General features: G+C 40.0%; 1 protein-coding gene across 5 annotated transcripts; it reads left to right on the top strand.

Annotated features, from left to right (window-relative positions):
- The first annotated feature begins 10 nt into the window (after window positions 1–10).
- On the top strand, window positions 11–18,056 carry MCM8 (minichromosome maintenance 8 homologous recombination repair factor). 5 transcript variants are annotated; one of them, XR_003255916.1, is made up of 19 exons: window positions 11–267; window positions 489–563; window positions 1,159–1,241; window positions 1,390–1,539; window positions 2,311–2,414; window positions 4,212–4,410; window positions 4,683–4,768; window positions 6,283–6,434; window positions 7,192–7,387; window positions 8,223–8,253; window positions 8,583–8,723; window positions 10,433–10,574; window positions 11,311–11,506; window positions 11,777–11,990; window positions 13,003–13,212; window positions 13,762–13,838; window positions 14,321–14,510; window positions 15,877–16,247; window positions 17,022–18,056. XR_003255916.1 is itself a non-coding variant. In XM_026080779.1 (18 exons), the coding sequence occupies exons 1-18, from the start codon at window positions 141–143 to the stop codon at window positions 15,967–15,969; spliced, it is 2,466 nt and encodes an 821-aa protein (XP_025936564.1). In that variant the 5' UTR covers window positions 11–140; the 3' UTR covers window positions 15,970–16,944. The 5 variants fall into 5 exon arrangements, 4 of the variants coding, with proteins under 4 accessions (XP_025936564.1, XP_025936566.1, XP_025936563.1 ...); XM_026080779.1 differs by lacking the exon at window positions 17,022–18,056 and having other exon boundaries at window positions 15,877–16,944; XM_026080781.1 differs by lacking the exons at window positions 15,877–16,247; window positions 17,022–18,056 and adding an exon at window positions 14,898–14,928.
- Window positions 18,057–20,249: the final 2,193 nt, after the last annotated feature.

The raw sequence follows: 20,249 nt of genomic DNA, 5'->3' as shown, positions 1-20,249 counted from the left end.
GGCGCGGCGCGGCCCTACGGTGCTATAGGTGGCACAAAAGCCCTCACGAGCGGTGACCGTTGCGAAGGGAGCCTGCTGCTGCCATTTCGTGTTTTCGCTCCCTCTCTGCTGCCTGACAGGGGCCGCTCTCGCGACGCGGGATGAGCAAGGAGCCCAGAGGCAGGGGATGCAGCCGGGGAAGAGGCTTCCAGGGGTGGCGAGGAGGATGGCGAGGAGGATGGCGAGGAAGAGGACAAAGTGTAGAGTGGAGAAGCAAAATTGAACCCGGTGAGCCGGCTCCTGTGCTTCTCCCTTTATTTTCTGACGACGTAACACTTTCAAAACAACTTCTTTTGACCGACCTTTGCATTGAACTATAACTGTTTGCCTCTGAATACTCTGAAGAGTGATAGAGAATAAAGTAAAAGTTAAATAAAAGTTTCAGTGTCTTTAAAATAAAAAGAAAATTTGTGTCTACCTTGGTTTAATCTAGCTTTAATGTTTTCTAGCAAAACCTCGATTAATTCAGTCAACGTTGGACCAGTTTATTCCATATAAAGGCTGGAAACTTTATTTCTCTGAAGGTATTTTTAGACCTCAGTTATATATAGTTAATATCTTATTCTGTTTTCCTTAGAGTTGATTACAAGTAGTGTGGATAAATGAAATGGAACGCAGCTGAAGTCCGTATTTGATATATCAAAGCAAGGATTTGGTAGAGATTTTATGGCATACTGTACTCTCTGTGGGCTCCAGACCTTGGAAGGAAATCTTGGATAATGTAAAATACGCTCTTTCTTAAACCTGGCCCGTTAGCCATGTAAAACCTGTAATCTGCTCAAGACTGGAATACGTGTACCTTTGTTGAACATCTAGTGATCCTTTTTTTTGGCATGACCTCCTCATGTAGATGTTAAGTTGCACCCCAAGGTCAAAGGAAGCAGTTATAATATTTAGCAGCTGTTATACTATTTAGTTTCCTTTGGCTTAAGTGCTTGTTCTCTGTCATCTTAGACAAAGTATGTTCTTAGAATGTTACTGTGATACTGTAGAGATCTATCATCTTGCTCAGTTTTGGAATACAGAAAAAATAATGGGGGAGAAATTGCCTTTTTATGTATTCTTTGAAATGAAAATAATTATTTTTGTCAATTACTGATGTAGTGTGTTTCTGATTAGCTTATGCTGACAAGTCTCCTTTTGTGCTGAAGACTCAAGCCTTTGAAAAGTTTTTCATGCAACGCATTGAGCTGTATGATAAGGTAAAAAAAATCCTGTTGTTGATGAAATAGCACTGTAAAATCTTGCATGTTTTCAGCATCTATTATAGCATATCCAAATCATTTCGTAAGCATTAGATATTTGTGTTTATAACTTGAAGTGTGTTTTATAACTTTAAATGTTTCACAGGATGAAATAGAGAGAAAAGGAAGTATTCTTGTGGATTATAAGGAACTCATACAAGACAGAGAATTAACTAAATCAATACCAAATATATCTACTGAATTAAGGGATATGCCTCAGAAAATACTGCAATGCATGGGTTTGGCAATTCACCAGGTAAATATGAAGTTCTAATGCATGCAAGCTTATGCCCCTCTACCTCCCATGAAAAGGAATCAGTGGGACTTAAAGGCAATTATATTCTAGAAACTGAATATTTGTGTTTTTCTAACTTACAAAAATCTACTGTTTATTCAAATATCAGTAACTCTTCCCTCTACACCATTTCTGCATGGCCTTCAAAATCATGTTTTGTAAATGCTTTGGTCTTGGTGCGTTTTGCTTGTTCATCTTCCAACTAGTTGACTAAAACTAAGTATAGTTCTAGCACTTATGTAATATGGAGTTCTAATTCCTGTTTGATTAATGAACAGTGAGTTACCTGTGCTGTTTGTCCCACCTCATGTAGCAGAATGATGGCTGGTGGGTGAGTGGGGGACAGATTCAAGAATTCCCGTCTTTGTCCCATGTCTCTTAAAGTAGCATTTCCCTATGTTTGACAGCCAAGTCCTCAGATCTTTCTGCTTGAATCAAATGAAACTGGACACTTTGATTATTTTATGTGTGGTGATTTTGTTTTTTGGGGGTTTTGTTTTGTTTTTAAACAAGCACAACAGCAAGAGGTTCTCCCCCTCCCCCCCCCCCCCTTTAAAACAAAGATTAAAACCATTCAGAGCAGAAAAATACTCTTTAGCTGTGGTCACTGGACAGCAGAGTGCTCTTGATACTTGAGCAGCAGGTCTAATAGGAGTGGATGGTAATCAATAGCAAATTGTATCAATATTGTATGGTTTACTACATTTGTGTCTGCCTTTCTCTTCTGTCTAGGTGTTGACAAAGGACCTTGAAAGGCATGCTGCTGAGCTGCAGGTGGAAGAAGGATTACCGCTTGATGGAGAACCTATAATAAATGTGCCACACATTCATGCCAGGTAATGGGTGTGGTGTATTTGTGCTATTTGCAGGAAGATCTACTTGCTTCTTGTGTAATCGTTGTCAGTACCCACGCTGAAAGCTGGCTGGCTAGCTATTTAGTTATTTATTTATGAGACTTTGTGAAGCTATTTCTAGAAGAAAAGTCTGTATTTTGCTTTTTTCTTCACAACAACAAAAGCTGGACTGTCTTTGAGAGAAAAAGCAAAATGAAACCTGCTTATAAGCTGAAGAAACAGCTTACAACATCTTCTAGTTACAAGCAGAAAAGTAACTTATAAGTTGAAAAACTGAAATACCTATTGATTTAAAAACAGAGGAATGTGTTTAGATTTCTGCTGTTTAATGGAGAAGTTAGGAAGGGATCATGATCTAGCATTTTATTAGCAGAGGTTTGTCTTCATAAGGAAGTTGATTTGGAGGGTGTGGACCTAAACTAGAACTGGTAATACTTATTATTCCCTGTATGAGTGTTCTGACAGTGGTATAAGGATGTGTTATTTCATATTAGCTTAAATCTATTAAAGGGTTACCTGTAGAACTCAAGAATATTAGGTCTTATTAATTAAACTTTAGTTTGAAATGAAGTAGATTAAAGCTACACTAATTCTGCATAAGCATGTGCTTACAAGAATCATAGTAATTACTATTACCACTTTAAAATTGTGGCTTCCTTAGGGATCTTAACTAAGCAAGTCCTTGGTAATAATTTGATTTATGTCTGGGGAATTCAGAAATAATGGAGTCTCAGACCTCAGGAAATGAGGGACTGGCAGTATGAACTCTATTTCAGTTTGATTTTTCTGCTGGCCCTGGCCTGACATGGGGGAGAGAGCATGTTTTGGCACAGCAGATGGATTTAATTTTTGGATTCATCAGACTGTGGTATATTTTAACCTTTGCATTGTTATAAAACTGCACCCTTTTAATTAGCCAGTGAAATGCATCTAGGAAAAACTGTCCAGGAAAGAATTTGAGAGCTTGTATATACCTAAGGGACAGTTAGACCATTATTCTGTGAAGTATTTTAGGAAAATCAATAAAATGCCATGCTCATAAAATGGATGTTAGGTTTGTTTTTATAGGGAATGCAAAGAGGTTTGCTTTGTTGTGTGTGATCAAAGGAGCAGATTGCTATGACTGAAAACCAAGGGGATATCATTGAAAGCAACTTATTTTAGGTAGTGATTATGAAGACACTGTAGATTAGTGGGTTTGCATAACTTACTGGTTTTTGGAGACCTCTGTAGTTTGAAATCATTTGGTTCTGCAGCATCCACAGGACTGAAGTTTGTTATTCTGAATGTTTTTGCTGGGTATTCTTGGGCCTCGTTAACAAGGTGCTCTGTGTTGCACATAATGACAACCGTGTTGTTATGTCCCTGAAGCATGAAAATCCACCCTTTGTTTTGGAGTGCAAGTAAAATAAATCTTTGATCCTTTTATGTTGCAAGTCTGAACTCTGTTTTTAATCTGGAATTATTCAAAGAGACAGTTATATGTGACTATAGATTAATTTCTGTTGTATCATTAGTCTGAGATGTTTACAGGAGGGAGGTGTCTGTGCTGCTGCACTGTATGCATAAACTTCACAGCTACTGGGGTGTAACACATGGAATATATTAAATGTTAGGCTGCTTTCAAGAACAGGAACCAAAGACTGTGCCATGGGTCTGTAGCTAAAGTTACTGTCTAATCTTTGCTCTGAATCACTGCTAATAGTATGTAAACGTCTATGTTGTTGTTCATTTAAGGATAATAAACTTTCAAAATGTTAATGCTTAATTTCTATGCAGGGTGTACAACTACGATCCGCTAACTCAGCTGAAAAATGTTCGGGCCAACTGTTATGGGAAATATATTGCCTTGCGGGGCACTGTTGTGCGTGTCAGTAACATTAAACCTCTGTGCACTAAGCTAGCCTTTGTATGTGCCACATGTGGAGACGTTCAGGGTGTTCCTCTACCTGATGGAAAATACACTCTTCCAGCTAAAGTAAGTTTAAATCATCTAATTTGAGACTTTTCCCTTTTGCAATTCTGTCATGTTTGGTAAAAGCAACACTAGTAATATTTAGATTAAACAAAACGAACAAACAAAAAAGACACAACAGTAGTTCAGCTATTTAAAGCAAAACTTACCATGCAACTTGGTATTACTGCATAACTTATTATTGGGGGGGGGGTTGCCTGCCTTTGCCCTTCTTCTGCCTACTATCAAAAAGACTGGTTAATGTTGAGAATGATTTGGAATGAATACTGTTACAGTGCCTTGTTCCTGAGTGCCGTGGCCGGTCATTCGCAGTAGACAGAAGCTCTCCTTTAACCACTACAGTGGACTGGCAGTCTGTTAAGTAAGCGCTTTAATGCATCTCTTTGCTTCTGCACAAAAATGTAATTCAGTTGGGTAGCCAAAAGTGAAAAGATTGCTCATTACATGTTGTGTTGTGCAAGTTTAAGCACCTTACTCTCTTGCAGCAAGTACTACTGGAGAAAATTGCTTCCAAGTGGTTGTTTCCTCAGAGAACTTGGATACCTTAAATATTACCCCTACTCAGTTCAGTAGCTGCTGCTTCTTCTCTTGACTGACTTCATTGAGAAATGTTCAGATCAGGCTCTATGCAGCCTTCCTCAATTGTTTTTAGTTGCATCTATTATTCAGTAATTCCTTTTGATGAACTGTAAGTCAGCTAGGAAAGTCCTACTACATTATGTTTGTCAGCTGCAACGGCTGACTTGAATGAACTGAATATAAATTTAAATGTTAAAAATGTCAGTTTGAAGTGATATCGGTTGTGTCCCCCAGTCCCTGAGGTACACTCGGTAGGTGGAAATAATGTTGGGGCTGCCATTCATCTACTTTCTATGTCTAATCAAAAAGTGAGTATAGCTCAAACTGAGTTCTTTACTCTGGGGAATGTGCTGCTGCTTCCACAGAAATTAACAATGTTAAAGTGCAGGAAGGTGGACAGTGGAGCTATTTTTCATTGCTTCCTCACTTCTGCTGCACTATGACCATCCATCCTAATATTGCCGGATAGTTTTATGTTCCATATATGTTCCATTATTTCTTGTCTGTCCTCTTAGTTTACTGCGAGTGGGGTGTCAGCTTGGAAAAAGATGGAGTCTGTTTACTTTATTTCCATTTCTTGCACTCAGATTCTCTAAGTTCATGTGCTCTGTATTAAAAGTCTTACAGTGTGTACTTTAACTTTCTTTAATAAACCTCATTTAAAATGATAGTACTGAAAAATTCTTGACAGCTGCTCTAGAGGGTGCTGTTTAATGCAGCTTCTTAGGAGAAGCTTTACTCTGAGCTTAACTATCAGAGCTCTAAGTGCAGACCCAAAATTGGAACCTTTTAAAGAACTTGTTAGTTGCGAGCTTTTTACAACTGTGCAAAGTTCCTGTTCTTGCTGTGGTCTGAGGGAATTTCTTGGGGTTTGCAGGGGTTATTATTTTATCAAAATTGCCAGTTACCTTTATCAGAGCCATAATATTTGACCATTAAGATAAGCTTCATATACAAAATAATATTATTTTGTATGCTGTATTTATTCCTACATGAGCGTGTTCATCAGAGCTAGAAAATCTAAACTCCAACATTGATTAATATTTCCGGAGTTTGTTATCTCTGTCTTTCTAGGATTTATATGTAATAAGTACCTGTTGGTTAAAGTTCTAACTGAAAAAGCCTCAGGCTCTCCAAATTTAGTGTTGCTATTTCTAGTGCTTATTAGGGTGTTTCTGCTGTCTCCCTTGTCAATTCAGAAAGGATTGGTTTGAAGTGCACGTGTACAGATTTCTTGCACCAGAACTGAACTGGAAATGCTATGTATGGAGTGTGGGCTCACCTCATGTTTTGCAGGGTGCAGGAGCTCATGGCAGATGACCAGCGAGAGGCAGGTCGAATCCCTCGCACAATAGAATGTGAACTGGTGCAAGATCTTGTGGACAGTTGCGTCCCAGGAGATATGGTCACAATTACAGGGATAGTTAAGGTGTCAAGCACTGAGGAAGGTAAAATGCATCATCTCAAAATATCTTTTTCTTTGTGAGGACTTTTTCTAGTGCTTATGCAATAATATAAAAACAGCCATGTCATGCTGTTGTGAGGCACGTGATCTTTCTCAGCTTAGTCCTCTTTGGAGAAATCTTATGAGGCCTTCTTTTTTCAAGATCAAGAAGTACATATTCTGAACAGCTGTCATAGTATATACTGCAGAGACCCACAAGTGTGGTTTGCTATGAGACTGCATTCTCTGTTCAGTAGCCATTCTGTTAAGGATCTAGGAAATGTTAATTGTTAAGATATGTGTTTAGTTCTTCTGCTCTGTAGATTCTTTCTGTAAATATTAAGGGTGAAAAATTTTGTATATAACTCTTATTTGACCAGAATAAGGTAATAATTTAGAATTCCTGGAAAACTTATTTTTTTCTGGGAGAAAATCCTGTTACCAAATAGTAATTATGAATTAAATAAAACCCAATATTCATACATACACGTGCACACACACACACTCCTCCATCCCAAAATGGCAGAGTATTTTACCGTGTACCTAAGTGCAGTGAACTTAAAGAAGAAATGTAATTAGAAGCTTTTACATACTTTGCATTAATTTTTGAAAATGCAGGTGTTCAACTACTTATATATGAACAACCTTTATTTTGCACATGCCCATACTTAATATTTCTGGATTACCCTCTGCTACTTGTCAATAACCTCAGTACTTAAGATATAAAAACCTCCCTTCATTCTATGTCATCTTTCTAACAGGAGCTTCTAAAAATAAGAATGACAAGTGTGTGTTCCTGTTGTACATTGAGGCGAATTCTGTCAGCAACAGTAAAGGACAAAAAACAAAGAATTTTGATGAGACTTTTCAAAGAGCATTCATGGAATTTTCTCTTAAAGACCTTTATGCTGTTCAAGAAATTCAAGCTGAGGAAAATCTGTTCAGGCTCATTGTGAAGTAAGTTGTGTCAGCACCTAGAATAACTTCTGAATTGGCATGGCCAACGTCAGTCGAACTTGACAGCTAATCTTAAAGCTATGAAATGTCTATCAGGCTTGTGCAGTATATAGCATAGAGATTTAGCCAATTGAAGTGGGTGAGGGGCATGGGAGGGGCAGAAAGTATTGCCGCAGGGAATGCGGAGTAGGGGAAACTGAGGATGTTAGGACTTTGGGAGGGATTTAAGCATTAAGGGAAGTTAGTATTTCAGTTCAACTCTGAGACAGAAAGCTATAGATTAAAAAAAGCGATGCATTAATTTTGCTTCTCACTGAGCAAATTCAACTCACGTGCGCAGTTTTGTTCTCCACTCTGCCTTTCTACAGCAGAGGAAAGAGATGAGAGAACTAAGCAGAGGGTGTGAAAGACCCTCTGTGCAGACCAAGAAGTAAATTTCTTCTAGCTGGAGTGTCCTTCAGGTCCTCTCAATTGGAATCAAAGAATGTCAAATTATAGCACCTTCAAAAGGAGGCTTATGAGGGTTACACATAGCTATTTGATAAGGATAAGAGTGGGTGCAGCAACCATTGGGAAATTGGTTCTCCTCTGTGTTTGTGCAAACTCAAATGAAAGGCTTTTCTAATTGTGTCAAGTATATCTGGTTATCCAAAAATGTCAAGAAATGTGATACTGCTTTTACTCCAAAACCCCTGTTCTGGTGGGGATTAAAATAATAATAACTTCTATGTGCTTATAGAAGTAGCCTGCAACAAGTGAGACAGGGTAAGTGATTATTTAGTAGTAATACAAGATTTGTATTCCTGCCATTTTATAGTGTGCTTTGTTTTTTCAGCTCTCTTTGTCCTGCTATCTATGGCCATGAGGTAAGTAATTTTACAGCTCTGCTTACAGCTTCAGTCTGAAATGTTTACTGTGGCAAGCGGATAATCTCCTAAAGGATTTCTAAAGCTTAGCCATAGAGGTGGTGTGATGGGGAGGGGAGGTGGTGGTGTGTTTACAAGTGACTTTTCACAGTCCTGTGCCTGTGCATGAACTGACAAAAGTGGTGGCAGCCTCATTCCGTTGGAAGTATCTTACGGGTTTTAAGTCCTTCCATCCAGTAGGAAAAGGCTATTATGGCTCATTCTAGGGAGCCGTCAGTAATGGTTGCCATGATCGAATGCTTAACTCGTTTTGGTATGTACCACTACAGATTGTAAAGGCAGGTTTGGCACTGGCATTATTTGGAGGATGTCAGAAGTTTGTAGATGACAAGAACAGAATCCCAGTGCGAGGAGATCCACATGTTCTGGTTGTTGGAGATCCAGGATTAGGAAAAAGTCAAATGTTGCAAGTACGTGTTAATTTTTTCTTCTCATTCCTTGTTATCATGCTGTCTTGTAAACATAGTAGGATAGCTTGCTAAGACCAAAGTGCTTGAGCCTACTTGGAGCTAACTTTTCATGTTGCTCACCTCAGGTGCAGGACAGCACCCAGAGGGGTCCCCTGCTGTCCTCTCCTTCCAGGCAGCCTTGCAGAAGAATCAGCCTGTTAAAACACTTACCAAAGCAAGTGCACTTAGTCAAGCCTGTGGGCTTCCAAGTACTTTCTAGGGTTGGTCCCCTGCCCTTCTTAGTTTTTTGTACCCACTCTCTTCCCCACTGAGGAATTTCGCTCCTTCTTGTCTTCATTTAGCGGATTCATTGTCAAGTAATCAAGTACATTCTTGGAGCTATGGTGATACTCAATACCATGTTGCTCACCTTCTGGGAAGTTTGTTCCCATTCCCTTATCCTATTTCTATGTTGCTAAACCAGATATCAGCCATTTTGGAAAAAGGACTTGCTGCTACCCTTGAGCCTTAGTCTTGGTGGGCATTTCTGCATAACTGTAACAAACCCCAGAAATAATAGAATTTCTCCCTCTTAAACTGAACACCTTTAAAGTTCTGTGTCTTTCTCCATGGTTACTGTGAAGTCTGGATGAAAAAAGAACAGGAAAGGAAGACAGAGTTCACTTAGATTTGCAGTGTTGCATACCTCATTTAAAAAAAAATATAATAATGTTGACACGTTAGGTTAGGACTTAGAAAAATTTAACCAATGACGTGTATATGCAAGTATCTTGCAAACAATGTTTATATTTTGTTCTCTGAATGGGAAATCACTTGCATATAGTAGATGATTTGCTTTTTCATGTCATTACTAAATAATGGAGTGCCATTCCAGAAAAGCTAATGGTCTGTCCCTCAGATAAGACCTGGAGATGATACTCCTCTGAATCATCACTTTTATAGGAAACATCCCGAGGAGAAAACCAAAGCTGTGTAGGAACTTTTTTTTTTATTTAGTAGTCAGCACTTTTCACATATGTTTGGTACTGAACAAATATGCTTTGGGTGTTAACTTTTCAATAAAATAGAGGCACCAGTAGTTATCTCCAGAGATTTATTGGGAAAGGCCAGTTAAGATAATTCCGTATTCTAGCCAAATTTAACTGCAATACCACTGTGTTTTGCCAGTTTGTGTAAAATTTCTTCAAACTTACCATGCTATGTTTTTCTACTTCATATTTCAAATTGCAAGCTGCCTTCTGGATACTGAAGGCATGGAGGAGGCTAGGACTGTCCTTCATCCCCCTGTTGTGGGGAGAACTACACATGCTTCCTCTGAAGCAGCTTGCGTTGGGCACTCAGACAAGATGTTGGACTAAAGAGACCTGGGAGTCTGAAGATACCAAAGTTACGTGGCTGCAATTTGGTGACAGATAGCACATCCCCAAGCATTTCAATAAACTTAACAATGTCAGTGTTGTGCCCAAAGTTCCAGGAGTTCTGAAAACACGGTAGACGTGGCTATGTGCAAGTATTATGACCCAAATTATTCCTATTGTTTTGCAGAAGTGTGCCTCCTGGGGTTGCAAGGAATTGTAACTTTACTGTCGGGCCATGTTAAGTTGAAAATAACAAAAAACTTGTTCTTGCTTTGTGTTGCTTCTTTAGAATAAGCCTTATGAAATCATTCACCTTGGGGAGGGGGAAAAAAGTATTTCTTTCCCTTCTAGGCAGTGTGTAATGTTGCTCCTCGAGGTGTGTATGTTTGTGGTAATACTTCCACCAGCTCTGGCCTGACTGTTACACTGTCTAGAGATGGCGCTTCTGGAGACTTTGCCTTGGAAGCTGGTGCTTTAGTGCTTGGAGATCAAGGTAACACTTGTAACCTTTTGTATGGTCTGCATGTGTTAATGTCCAGATTTTCCTTCAGATTGAAATTTGGATTGGGCTTTTTTTCCCCCCCCCTCCATTTTTTTTCTTCTTCCTACTCCCACAAGTAAATGAGCACATAAAGACTCCAGTTTGTGCTGATGAGTTTAAGGGTCTTAAATATAGTGCTTGCATTATTGTGGATTAAAAGTGTATATTTGAAGTATGATACTGGCTTTCCACATCTGGGAAGTTCTGAGCTTCTCTAGTGACTTCTCTGAAGGTGGCCCCTTCTTTCTTAAGGGTGGCACTCGCAGTAGATAATGTATTTAAAACTGAAGTTCTGCAATTCACGTACCAGTCGTCTTTGAGGCGTTAAATAGCTAGAATTTCCTAGTTGAAAATTCTGATCTAATGGCAGCTACTGGATTGCCAAGGCTTTGAAAAATAAATTGCTTATGATACTTGTCTCCTATCTTTATTTTTAAATGCTTGCTTCATCTTCTTGGTGTGTACTCAGGACACTCCTTCTGTGAGCTAGGTCAGCTCGCTAGTGGCTCGGCTGCAGCAGCATGAAATGAAAACAAAGCTTGCTGAAGCTGAGGCTTGGTCCAATGTCTCCTGCAGTCACTAGACTCTAAATTGGACTTCAGATATAGCACTGGATTGTAGCATATATTTGTCCATCAGTCAGTGTGTTTTCTAATAAGCTTTTTTGTCCTGTGTTAACTGTTTCCAGGGATTTGTGGAATAGATGAATTTGATAAGATGGGAAACCAGCACCAGGCTTTGTTGGAAGCCATGGAACAGCAAAGCATCAGCCTTGCCAAGGCTGGCATTGTTTGCAGCTTGCCTGCTAGGACGTCCATCATTGCTGCAGCAAACCCTGTTGGAGGACATTACAACAAAGCCAAAACAGTGTCTGAGAACTTGAAGTGAGCACTTTCTGAAATGCTGCTTATAGTTCAGGATTAGGTGCTTCTGGCAGTTTTGTAGTTTGTGTATAATTGCTTTCTACTTTTCTGGAGCTTGAACACAATCTTATTGCAATAATTTTTGGTGGCTTTTGAGAGAGAAATTGCTGTTTTGCTTTATTTTAAAAGCATGGAGCAGGCTTTTCTAAATCTTTCATACAGAGCAAACAGTTGCTGTAGTTTTCCACTTTTTTACAAGTAATGTGTGGTTTTCTTATGCCTTTACTCTAGAATGGGGAGCGCTTTACTGTCAAGATTTGACTTGGTTTTTATTTTGCTGGACACTCCAAATGAAGATCACGATCACTTGCTGTCTGAGCACGTGATGGCAATCCGAGCTGGAAAGCAGGCAGCATGCAGCAGCGCTGTTGTGACTCGTACCAACACACAGGATCGCTCCGTTCTTGAAGCCATTTCAGATCGACCATTGCTTGAAAGATTGAAGGTAGGACTTGTGACTGCTGCTACCTTCCTCCCTGTGGTGGTCTTTGCACTGGGACCTGGCCACCTAGCTATGCCAGATGTCTTCAGTCTCTCGCTCCCATTCTTCTCATGATAATTGGCTCTGAATTTAAAAAGGAACCATTTAAGGCCCCAGCCACCAGCTTCTGCCAGTTGCCTGTTGTAGCAGCTCCAGCAAGGTAGATGATGTTACCTAAAGTTGCATCTTAAGCCATCTTAATCTCTGCCCAGGGGAGAATTTATCAGCTGAGCTTTTTTAGCTCCTCTGCTAACATTGCTGCTCCTTGTTCATCCTTTCCCCCTCATCTCCTCCTGCCCAGCTCAGAGAAAGACAGGTGGTGGGAAGACTGCGTGTAAAGTGCTCTAAAACAAGTTTGCTGTATTTGATTTCCATGAAGAGCTACTTAGACTGGGTATAATCAAGTAGCCTATATAACAAGATGTGCTGTGAGTGAATCCAAATAAAGTAGTGTGTAAACAAATCCTTGGGCATCTGCAACCCAGGACAAGTTTGGGGATTTAGGAGGTGAAGTGTGTTTTCTGTTAAGCTTCAGTGGTCAGTTTGAGGGCTGATATTGTCAAATGCTAGGTCTGAGGAGAAATATCCCCTGCTGGGAATTAACCTGTGTGCTTTTGGAAAGGGGAGAACAGCAGTGATGACTTATTCTTCTGTGGGTATATATCTGGTAAAAATTGGAAGAGGCTTTTGAGAGAATTTTTGATACAGTTCAGTCATGTTTGGCACTTGTCATCATTGCAACTGAGAAGCTTCTGCTGCTTTTTCTGAAATGGCCAAATGCGTCTAATTACCTGTCTAAGCATGGTATATGGAGTTTAAGTAAAAGTTCACAAATGAAGCACTAAGGCCCTTATAGAAAAGGTTCACACACTCATACAAAGATCTCACCAGACCACAGAAGAAATTTTCATGTTAAAATATGTATAGCATAGAGTTCTGACAGAACTGAAATCCAAGGTCTTTGTAATGGGTTTAGATCCCACCAGGAGAAAGCTTCGATGCCATTCCACACCAGCTGCTGAGGAAGTATGTGGGATACGCTCGGCAGTATGTTCACCCGACTTTATCTCCAGAAGCTGCTGAGGTCCTCCAGGGATTCTACCTTGAGCTCCGGAAGCAGAAGCAAGGAGCAGACAGCACACCAATCACCACGAGGCAGCTAGAGTCACTGATTCGACTTACAGAGGTAAATTCAAACTGAAAGCAAGGAGATTATTTCTAAACCACTACTGATGATCCGTAATTCTTCACTGCTGCTTGCCTCCTATGCTTTTTTTTTCCCCTTTCTTTTAAAAGAAAAAAGAGAGGAAGGTAAGGATCCAAGAGTCTTACAAACACTTAAGGGCTAATGCTACTTAAAGCTTCTTATGAGGTAAAACACCCTGGGGAAGGGAGGGGGCAGAACCCGTCAAGTTCTAACAAAGGGAGGAAAAAAGAAAAGTGCAGACAGACAAGCTGCTGCCTGTCTTAAGCTGAAACTGTTGCCTTTTCCCCTAAGGCTGTGTCTTAATATTATTTGTGATCTGTTGCTTTCCAAGAATACACTCATAAAGGCAAATAAATTCCAAGCTACAGCCTACTAACATGAGTAGGAAGAAGATGCCATTGAAAAACAGAAATATTTCTCTAAATCCTGTAGGCTTGTTTCTAACTCTGTCCTCTTAAACATTGTGCTTGTTATACCTTTGTGCATGTCAAGTATTGTGTGTCTTAAACTTTTCTTTTTTTGGTTAAGGCACGATCAAGGCTGGAATTAAGGGAGAAATCTACCAAGGAAGATGCTGAGGATGTAATAGAAATAATGAAATACAGGTAATACACAGTGGTTTAAAAATAGATAATTCAACACAGTATTACTCATTCAAAGCCTTTTTTTTTAATACAGATATGCATACACAGTGAAGAAAAGACTTGATAAAGTTCAGGCCCTTAATACCAATAATCAGATTTATTAGCTCGTTTTAAAAAAAAAAACGTCAGCAGCCCTAGGTTTCACTGAATATGATTGCTTAATAGATCTTTGGTTATGAGTATCAATGCACAGTATTTTAGAAGGCACTGCCATAAGTGTTTTTCTCTTGTCATTACTTGCAGTCATTGTGGTTGAACAATTTAAGGCAATTTAAGGTCAAAAGCGATTTGGACAGACGTTTAGTTCCCTAGATGGCGACTTTATTACTAGGGGATGATTTTCCAGTGCAGCTTCTGGGAACTTAATCTTAAGCAATTTTATGTTTCAGGAAGGAAATTCATGTACTTTTGCTTTTACCTTCTATTGATTTATGTATTTCTAGCATGCTAGGAACATATTCAGATGAGTTCGGAAAACTGGACTTTGAACGCTCACAGCATGGATCTGGGATGAGCAATCGGTCACAAGCAAAAAGATTTGTTTCTGCCCTTAACAATATTGCAGAAAGAACCTACAACAATCTCTTTGAATTACAACAGCTTCGACAGATTGCAAAGGAATTACAAATACGAGTAAGTCAGGAAATCAAAACATTTCTTCAACAAACTATAATAAGAGTAGTCAAAACTATTGATTGCAAAATGGAAATTGGAGAAGGCACATCTGTTGTGGCTCTCTGCAGTGAACAGAAATAAGCAGCGTATACTGCTTTTAGTCTGAATGCTCTCCCTGGATTGTCTTCACTTGCAAGCTTTGCTAATCTTATTAGCTGTTTGACAGTAACACCGCCTTGCACTAGTAAGGGCTACTTCTACTTCTGAAGCTTGTCCTTAACAAGACTGTGCTTTGTTTTACGAAGGACAAGTTCGGTTGCAGTATATTTTACTTTCTTCAGCTCCTGAGGGGACACCTCGTTCTAATTCCTGTGACTTTTGTGGTGAATTCATTTCTTTCAGCAGTGCAGTTAATGCCTCTGCTTGGCCATCTCTGGCTCAAATATATTTTCTGGGTTTTCATTCCCTCTTCAAGTGTCCTAATGGTGTCATTTGGGAACATCATGTTGGACACATAGCCACAAGTGAGTTTTATCCCATAATTGACTTGTATTCTGTACTTCTGGGGGGCTTTAGCCAAATGAAAACATTGATAGCTAATTCTGCATTTTACTTCATGATGAAAAATTTCAGATGCCAATGAAAACTTAAAACTGGATATCCGGCATAATGAGTGAAAAGTAGTGACAGTGAATTGCTTTTCATGGAATTTACTGTGGGCAGTTACATTGTTCTCTGTTACCTTGTTAACCCACTTTGGCCTGCTGGCACAAGATGGCTTCAGTCTCTAGACTCGAGTGAGTGTTAACTACGAATAAGATTGCCAGATTGCAGGATCCGCACCAAATCCAACACAGTCTGTTATTGCCAGCTCTCTTCACATGACCCATCAGTCATTCCTTCAGTGACTAGTTTCAGTTGAAACTAGCTAATCCAGTTAATTCTAGCTTTGTCTTCATATATATATATATAACTTTTTTGCCCCACTCAGAGTTCTATTAATGTAGTAAATACTTTGAAATTGGAAACTGTTGAAATCAACAAGAGCTTCTGAAATTAGACTTTATTTAGCTATAAATTACTTTTGGGGGTTGTGCAGTTTCTTTCTCTAAGATCTCTCTGCAGGAAACATGTTCCTCATTTTATGATCCAGAACTTGGATATAAGCATATGTTACTCATTAAAAAATGGTTTGCAAGTAAAGCAAGAAATGATGCAACCGACTGTGTACCAGCAGGTCGGAGGTTTGCTAAGGAAATTAACCTATTTTTAATTCACTTTCTGTAGTGCACTTATAGTGCAATTCTTTTAACTTGTCTGTGTTGCTTTACATCTGCTGAAATTTTATGGTTCCAATTTGATATTTATTTGTCTTTTTTTCCAGGTATCTGATTTTGAAAGCTTTATTGGATCTCTAAATGATCAGGGTTATCTTTTGAAAAAAGGTTCAAGAGTTTATCAGCTTCAAACATTGTGAAAAGAGCTGCCTTGATAAATTTGACACATAGTCATAATATCTGAAATAGCCTGATGGACATGCTGCAATAAAATGCACTGAATTGCAGCCTACCACAGTACTTGATGCCCTGCTAGCGCTGTTGCTTGCTGTGGTGTGAGATTCCCCTTCAGCAACTAGTGAGACCAGAGGTTTGCTCAAAATGGCTGTAGGACAAACTGAACCATCGTGCTGCTGCTTGACTCCTCCCGTAGGTTTACTAGCCCACATGGGAAGGATGATGGAGTACGTGCTACACAGTGAGTAGTGGAAAGTGTATTTTACTCGGTTCACTGCAGTGCAATAAGAGATTTTTTTCCTCTAAGTTTAAAGTGATGTTGGACCTACCAATTTAAAAATAAGAACCCTTTCATGAGAAGACAATGTGAGTTGCTTTTTAGCAATGTAGTTAACTTGAAGAATCTAAAAAGTATAGAAGTGTTTCCAAAAAACTGGGAACCTTCATGTTGAGACAGTACAGTTTTTATAGCTGTAAAAAATGACACATTATTGAAATTGATTTAGTTTTCTGTTTTGCAGCTCTGTATTTATAGCTTTTTTTATACTTGAGATTTTATTTAAAATGCTAGTCTAGTTTGAGGGAAAATTTCCTTATTACAATATTTAATGTGTACAACAAATTAGATTTTATGTACCTTTTTCATTAAACTTTGAGAAGTCTGATTCATTCAAGAGCATTATACAGTAATATAACCTACTATTTATAACCAGAATGCTGGTGTGGATGTTAACAGTTATTACAAGATATTTAATGTGAACATACTGTGCTTGCTTTCATTTAGTTCTGTTATTGCTGCAGAAGGATATTCTGCAAGAGTAAAGTGTTGTAATTTTATGTAGTCAGGATCATCATCTAGTGCAGTAAAATTGCAAATGAAAAGTCTTCAGTATGTGTATTAAAATTTGTTTTTCAAAAATGTGTTGCTATAGCTTGTTTTCTTTCTCATATTTCTAAATTGTAAGAAAATAACTGAAGTTTCACTACTTCTGCCTTTTCATTAATTGACTTGCAGATCTGTTCTAAAGTATGGTTCCTCAGCAATTTGTGTATGAAAACGTGAGATCTACAGGTGTCAAAGAACATGTTAACTACTCAACGCTGCCTCAGTGTGAATCTACTTCAATATACTTGAAATTGCAAACTAGTTTGAAGGGTGAGGTATTTCAGGCGAATTCTATATATTAACTCTGAAGTGGCAAGCAGTTTGTTCCTTCCAGGTTTTGTATGCTCATTACAGTAACTGTGATTAATGGCTATTTTAATGTCGTTTAGTACTGTGTGCCCATCTAAGTCTGAATGGGCACACAGTAGCCGAAGGCCTTTGACTGTCATGTGGCTAAATGGAGTTTTAACATCAACCTTTAGGAATTTGGGCAGCAGCAGAGGCATGCTTTCTTGCAAGCTCAGAGTTAATTCTGCCCCCATACATGAAGAGGGAACCTTCTGTATCAACTAAGGGAAAGTATGTGTTAAGACTTGTTTTATTTTTTTTCAAATAACTCTTGAGCTTGTATGAAAGAACCTTGTGTGGTGTTGCTTAAGGAGTAGAAGGCAGAACTGAAATTTTAAAAGCAGGAATCTTTTTAGCCAATGCTTCTCTGGAATTTTTGGATGTGTTCTTTCACTTCTGTCTTCATTCTCCCCTCATAAACTATTACTAACTTTAATTGTAAGATAGTAGTAAAACAACAATCGTCTTTCAAATGTCCATGGAAAGGGTAGAGTTAAACATTGTGGATGTGAGCTATTTTTCTAGAACCTCTCTTGTCAATTATTAGCTAGCTTGTGTAATCAGAGAACACTGACTGAATTCATGGGGGCTAAATCTTAGCAGTGTTTCCGTGTAGCATTTACAGGCGTACCTCAGAGATATTGCAGGTTCGGTTCCAGACCACCGCAATAAAGTGAATATCGCAATAAAGCGAGTCACACAAATTTTTTTGGTTTCCCAGTGCATATAAAGTTATGTTTACACTAGACTGTAGTCTAAGTGTACAACAGCATTATGTCTAAAAAAATTTTTTAAAATATTTTATTGCTAACAAATGCTAACCATCATCTGAGCCTTCAGTGAGTCATAATCTCTTTGCTGATGGAGGGTCTTGCCTCGATGCTGATGGCTGCTGACTGATCAGGGTGGTAGTTGCTGAAGGTTGGGGTGACTGTGGCAATTTCTTAAAATAAGACAGCAGTCAAGTTTGCTGCATCAATTGACTCCTTGGAATCAGTCCTCTCAAACCCCGCTGCTGCTTTATCAACTAGGTTTATGTCATACTCTAAATCCTTTGTTGTCATTTCAACAATGTTCACAGCATCTTCCCCAGGAGTAGATTCCATCTCAAGAAACCACATTCTTTGCTCATCCATAAGCAGCAACTCCTCATCCGTTAAAGTTTTATCATGAGATTGCAGCAAGTCAGTCACATCTTCAGGCTCCACTTCTAATTCTAGGTCTCTGCTGTCAGTTGTAGTTCTCTTGCTGTCAGCCTGTCCTTTGAAGCTTTGGAGCCAGGCATTGACTTCTCCTTTCTAGCTATGAAAGTCCTAGAGGGCATCTTCTTCCAACATAAGGCTGTTTTGTCTACATTGAACATCTGTTATTTAGTGTAACCACCTTCATCAATTCTCTTAGCTAGATCTTCTGGATAACTTGCTGCAGCTTCTACATCAGCACTTGCTGCTTCACTTTGCACTTTTATGGTATGGAGATGGCTTCTTTCCTTAAACCTTGTGAACCAACCTCTGCTAGCTTCAAACTTCTCTTCTGCAGCTTCCTCACCCCTCTCAGCCTTCACAGAATTGAAGAGAGTTCGGGCCTTGCTCTGGATTCAGCTTTGGCTTAAGGGAATGTTGTGGCTGGTTTGATCTTCTATCTAGGCCACTACAACTTTCTCCATATCAGCAGTAAGGCTGTTTCGCTTTCTTATCATTTGTGTGTTCACTGGAGTAGCACTTCTAAGACTTTCCTTAGAGACCTTTTCCTTTGCCTTCACAACTTGGGGAACTGTTAGGCTGAAAGCTCAGCCTCTTGCACCAGTCTCGGCTTTTGACATACCTTCCTCACTAAGCTTCATCATTTCTAGCTTTTGATTTCAAGTGAGAGACGTGTGACTCTTCCTTTCACTTGAACACTTAGAGGCCATTGTAGGGTTATTAATTGCCCTAATTTCAATATTGTTGTGTCTCAGGGACTAGGGAGGCCCGAGGAGAGGGAGAGAGACAGGGCAACAGCCGGTCAGTGGAGCAGTTGGGACACACACAACATTTATCAATTAAGTTCACTGTCTCATGTGGGTGCAGTTTGTGGCACCCCAAAACAATTACAGTAGTAACATCAAAGATCACTGATCACCATAACAGATATCATAATAATGAAAAAGTCTGAAATATTGTGAGAATTACCCAAATGTGACACAGACACAAAGTGAGCACATGCTGATGCAAAAAAGAGTGCTGATAGACTTGCTCGACGCAGGGTTGCCACAAACCTTCAATTTGTAAAAAAAAAAAAAAAACACAGTATCTGTGAAGAGCAATGGAGCGAGGTATGCCTGTAGATACCACAATGTACCATCCTCCTGCAGCATATTTTCCTCTTCTGTAATTCCTCTAAAAGTCCAAGGCAGTCTCTGCTTCACTGCTGCAACAACTGGATGCCAGAAATCTGGAAAAGAAAAGTGTCTCCCTAAGAAAAGGGGTAGGAATCTCAGAAGAAAATAAATCAGGGGAAGAGGAAAAATAAACTTTTCTTTAGCTCATTCTTCCGTGAGCTAAAACAAACACCGGTGAGAGGAGCAGGACCAGAAAGCCCCAAGCACAAGAGCCCACTTAAGGCCTCTGAGGAAGCTCTTGCGGTAAGGCGAGCCTGCGGCGGAGCACCTCCCGCTTCTCCCTTCGGGATGGGTGGGCGCAGCCGCGGCGGCTCCGGGCAGGTAGCGCCCGTGCGGAAGCGCGTTTCGCGTCTTCCGCTGCTCGGGCCTGCGCAGCCTCCCCCCGGCATGGCCCGCGGCCTGCCGTAAAGCGCGGCGGGGAAGGGGCTGCCGTAAAGCGCCGCGAAAGGCCGTACGGCCGCGCTCCCCCACACACACGCCCTCCCGGCGGCTCGGAGCCTGCCCGCAGCCCCCGCGCGGCGGCGGATGGCGGCGGGGGCGCGGGGCCGCTCGCTGCCGCGGGCAGGGCCGCAGCGCGCGTAGGGGCGGCTCCCACCATGTTGGCCGCCGCGTGGCTGGGCAGGGGGCTG

Source organism: Apteryx rowi, unplaced genomic scaffold (genome assembly GCF_003343035.1).
Source record: "Apteryx rowi isolate R43461 unplaced genomic scaffold, aptRow1 scaffold_53, whole genome shotgun sequence".
NCBI lineage: Eukaryota > Metazoa > Chordata > Aves > Apterygiformes > Apterygidae > Apteryx > Apteryx rowi.
The sequence above is the reverse complement of the archived record's forward strand: the minus strand, read 5'-3'. Positions and strand labels throughout refer to the sequence as shown.